This window comes from Zea mays, chromosome 3, assembly GCF_902167145.1.
Source record: "Zea mays cultivar B73 chromosome 3, Zm-B73-REFERENCE-NAM-5.0, whole genome shotgun sequence".
In the NCBI taxonomy this organism is placed as follows: Eukaryota; Viridiplantae; Streptophyta; class Magnoliopsida; order Poales; family Poaceae; genus Zea; species Zea mays.
Window position 1 is genome coordinate 201123918 of NC_050098.1, and position 4266 is coordinate 201128183.

Consider the following 4266-nt stretch of genomic DNA (forward strand, 5'->3'; position numbering starts at 1 on the left):
CAGAAGAAACTTATACAAGCTCTCTGGCTCGTTTTCCTTTAAATATAAACCAGAGTGTACTTTTCTGCAGGGTAACTAACATTTATTAGACACGTAACTAGAGAACGAATCTTTTTTTTCTGAGTTCAAGGATTCGGGAAAATCTCAGATTGCATGAACAAAGCCACATGCCCACATAGATCTGAGCAGCAAGCACCTGCACCTCGCACTTTAACCCATGCAAAATGCAAGGTACTGCGGCCAGAGGGAAACTGCAATATGTTGGGAGTCGCGTTACCAGCGCAGCAACCGTTTTGACAACACGCGACCCCCATCAACATGCCAACAAACTGATGCGCCGGAGCAGGACATATATTAGCTCTGCTCTGGTTCCATGATTGAACGAAACATCAACCTGCAAGAGATCATGTTTTCAGTAAGGAAAAAAAACAGTTTCCGTTCAGCACACATTACGGTTGGGCAGATTTCGTCAGGCTTGAAAGCTTTACCCGATAATAAGATCATGCTAGCTCTGAACAAACGACATGGCTACCGTAGTCCTGGTTGAACTTCTCATAGCGATGCGCATGGAGATGTGCTGACGGCCTAGTGTTCCTTAATGCAAGTTCAATATCATCAGGTTTCAGAGGGCCAACCTCAGGCAGTTCTGCAAACCCGTAAAAAACACAGAAATGTAAGATATGTTCATTGGGCCTGCGGATAATAGTACGCGTAACTCAAGGACCTATATTTTGTGTTTTTAAACTAACATGGTACAAATTAACTGGATACATAAAAGAAAATTCCAACAAAAATCACAAAAGAACCAAAAAATTACCTTCCTCCGGAACCAACTCGTCACTGGCTTCAAGAACTGACATGAGACGTCTCAGTGGTTGCATGGCAGCTTCTTTGCACACGAGACGAATATCTGAACCAGAGTAACCTTCAGTCTTTTCAACTAGTATGTCGTACGGGATTTCTAACTTTGAGGTAGTTGCTGGCAGAAGTTCCTCAAACATCGCTTGCCTTGCTTCACCTTCAGGAAGCGGTACAAGAATCTGATGGACAGAGACACAAACAGAGGTGAGATCAATCCATTTGTCAACTTATATGATAATGTAAATCAACTACTAGACATACCCGCTTCTCAAGCCGGCGGAGCATGGCTGCATCCAATTCCCAGGGAAGATTTGTAGCTGCAAGTACAAATACCAAGTCGTTTGTCTTTGTCAAACCATCCATCTGCAATAGACATTGGCATAAACATAAATGTTACATTTAGCCCAGGGACACTACTTGACGGCACAATTCAAGCCAGGAGAAGACATGAAACAAGAAATCAGGTATTACAAATCTGGGCTAACTAATTTATACTTGACATCACCAAACAAGCAGAAACCTGAATAAGTAGCTCAGTCTTCAAGCGACGACTAGCTTCATGCTCACTGCGAGCTTCACCACGCTGGCTGATGATAGCATCTATTTCATCAAGGAATATTGTGGATGGTGCATGATGCCTAGCAAGCTCAAACAGAACTTTGACAAGCTTCTCTGAATCTCCTGCACTCACATATGAAAAAGACATTAGATTCTCCAGTCCTAATAGAGAAATGGGAATAAAAAGAGTGAAATATAGTTCTATACTTAAGAACAACAAGGATTTGAGAAGAAAAAAAATATTGTTGAAGCGACCCCAATTGACTGTGCAAACTTTCAGCTCATACTTGGTACTAACATAGTAATGATAGGTCATGAATCATGTCAGGGTAATGTATGTATAGGATGGTAACAAGAGCTGCACTTGCAGTAGGATCTTTCAATCGTAAATGAGAATACAAAAGTAAAATCTATATCTGTACTTGATAACGAGGATTTGAGAACAAAACAATCCTCATGTTCTTCTAAAATTACACTCCACTGACTACAGCAATGCATATGTTTCATGACATTAACTGACAGCTGAAAGTTGAATTACATTGGTAACAGAAAAGAATGTGAAGACGCAACCAGGACTTGTGTAAAAAAGCCATACCACGCCATTTGCTGACAATTGATGATGCTGAAATGTTGAAGAAGGTGGTTTTGCACTCAGTAGCGACCGCTTTTGCCAGCATTGTCTAAAGAACAGGATCCAGTTAAAACTGAGAGGCATGTCTTTGTACAGGGATAAGTGCATGAGAATATACCAAATGCTCAACATAATAGTGACTCTGAACCGTAGAACTGTAGCCACAGCTAAGGACAAGGAAAGAATTGAAAAAACCTCGATACATGGATGACATAAATCTGCAGGATTAGCATATTAGATATGTATGCATTTACAAACCTTTCCTGTCCCTGGGGGGCCAAAAAGTAAGATGCCTTTCCATGGAGAAAGGAGACCAGTGAAGTATCTGAAAACAGCACAAACAGTACACATAGAATTAGTGAAAAAGTAGAAAGATTGGCACTCATTCATATGCCTAGCATTGTATATTTGTATCCATATTATTATCCAATTTGTGCAGTACAAGACATGAACTGGTTTTTAACATTTTCAGTAAATTTGATTCATATCAAAATTAAAACATCATGCTTTGAGCAAAAGAAGGCAAGAATAATATATTTAACTTCAGCACTTCTTACCATTAGCAAACAGATAACAGCTGTAAGAATTATCATGTTGAGATATTAAAATTCTCCTTAGATTTATTTTACTTTTAGCAAGAAATAACTAACTTACTTTGGGTACTTTATGGGCATGACAACAGCCTCTTTTAGAAGGCGTTTTGCATTTTCCAGTCCTTTGATGCTCTCCCATTTCACATCTGGGCTCCCGCGAATAATATCCCTGAAAGGCCAAATGATGGGATAAAATGTTTCAACAGCTAGACCACACCGTCCCTGAATGTTAAAGCCACAATGATGTTTAGATTACCTCAACAATGTCTCTGCGAGATTACGCATTTCAGCTGACTCAAATGAAGGTAGAAGGGGCTTCTGGCTACAAAAGTCGCATTCAAAAGTGTGATCTTCAAGAAGGTATAATGTTTTGGAACAACTTAAAGTTAAACGTGAGAAAACATCATGACATAACAGTGTTGGAATCCCACATGGTCACCTGAGTAAATCTTAAGAAAGTAAAAAATTAAGCAGTTCCACAACAGTTAGTTGTGTCATGATTTTTACTTATGTCCTTGTTTACTAAGCATCATCATATTCCATTCTTTCGAAGAAATAAATCATACAAGGACCACGACCTATGATTCCCGTTTGAGCTATGTATGTCGCATGATGTTTAAGCTACACACAACATGCAAGGGACTGCATGTGCATTCATGCATCCTGTGAATGGACAGAACACAGTGCTTGCGGGTCCTATATAAGTGGTAAGTGAGATCTGGAGAGGAATAACAGAGGCAAGTACCCTGCAAAATGCAAAGAGTCTGCGTCGAAACCAGAACTAAGTGGTAAGTGAGTGGGAAGGCTTCTCCCACTGCGCTCAGTGGGAAGGCATTCATGCATTCACTGAATGAAGCAGCTAAAATTGAATTGACTCGGCACCCCACTCTATCTACACCAGTATCAGGAGGTCAACTAAATCGCAAATCTCTCTATCCGTATCCCCACCAAAAGCATTCCGAGAAAGTTAGTTATTCACCGAGGAAACCCCCATTATTTCCCAGCAACCTACATCCATTGCCCAATCCTACTTGCTAAAGATCTGTTCAGCAACCCGGCATCACATGCAGCATAAGAAACGCGGTGCTTAAGGGGTAAGTAGATCGCAGCACCGCTGAAGATAAGCAAGGGTGCTCACATGACATCAGCGTCTCCGTCGCGAATCGCGGCGGCTCGGACCTGGGTCTGCCTGGCCTGAAACAAGATGGTACCGGGATCAAACAACCAAACCGAGCCAACAACACCTGCATGCATCGGGACGAAACAGAGAGGATCACAGGCCGGGGTGTTGCAGTCCACACCTGCTGCTCGAACTGCTCGTAGACCGCCAGATCGGAGGTCCTCTTCTGGTTCTGGACCCCGTTGGCGTGCCCGTTCTGCTCCGGCTCGGGTTCCTTCTTGCCACCGAATCTGGACTCCCAGAACCCCTTGAAATCCTGGGAGAACGAACGCGGAGACGGGAGTCAGCAGGCCGCGCAGAGAGAGGGGAGCGAGAGGCCGCGGCGGCGGGGAATAGGAAACCCGTGCAACTTGCCATTGCTTCGCGGCGGCGCGCCTCGCCGGCTGCCTGTCTCTAGGACCTTGGGGGAGGAGAGTGAGCGAGAGAGCTGAGTGGAGTCGACG

The 4266-nt window shown here is 43.1% G+C and overlaps 1 protein-coding gene across 1 annotated transcript; it reads right to left on the minus strand.

The window, feature by feature from the left end:
- On the minus strand, positions 1–4266 carry LOC100273044 (uncharacterized). Its single transcript, NM_001147493.1, has 12 exons — positions 4178–4266; positions 3945–4079; positions 3782–3837; positions 2900–2965; positions 2705–2812; positions 2309–2375; positions 2015–2099; positions 1382–1542; positions 1123–1224; positions 818–1040; positions 489–646; positions 1–394 (listed from the first exon to the last, which is right to left on the minus strand). The coding sequence occupies exons 1-11, from the start codon at positions 4178–4180 to the stop codon at positions 501–503; spliced, it is 1152 nt and encodes a 383-aa protein (NP_001140965.1). The 5' UTR covers positions 4181–4266; the 3' UTR covers positions 1–394; positions 489–500.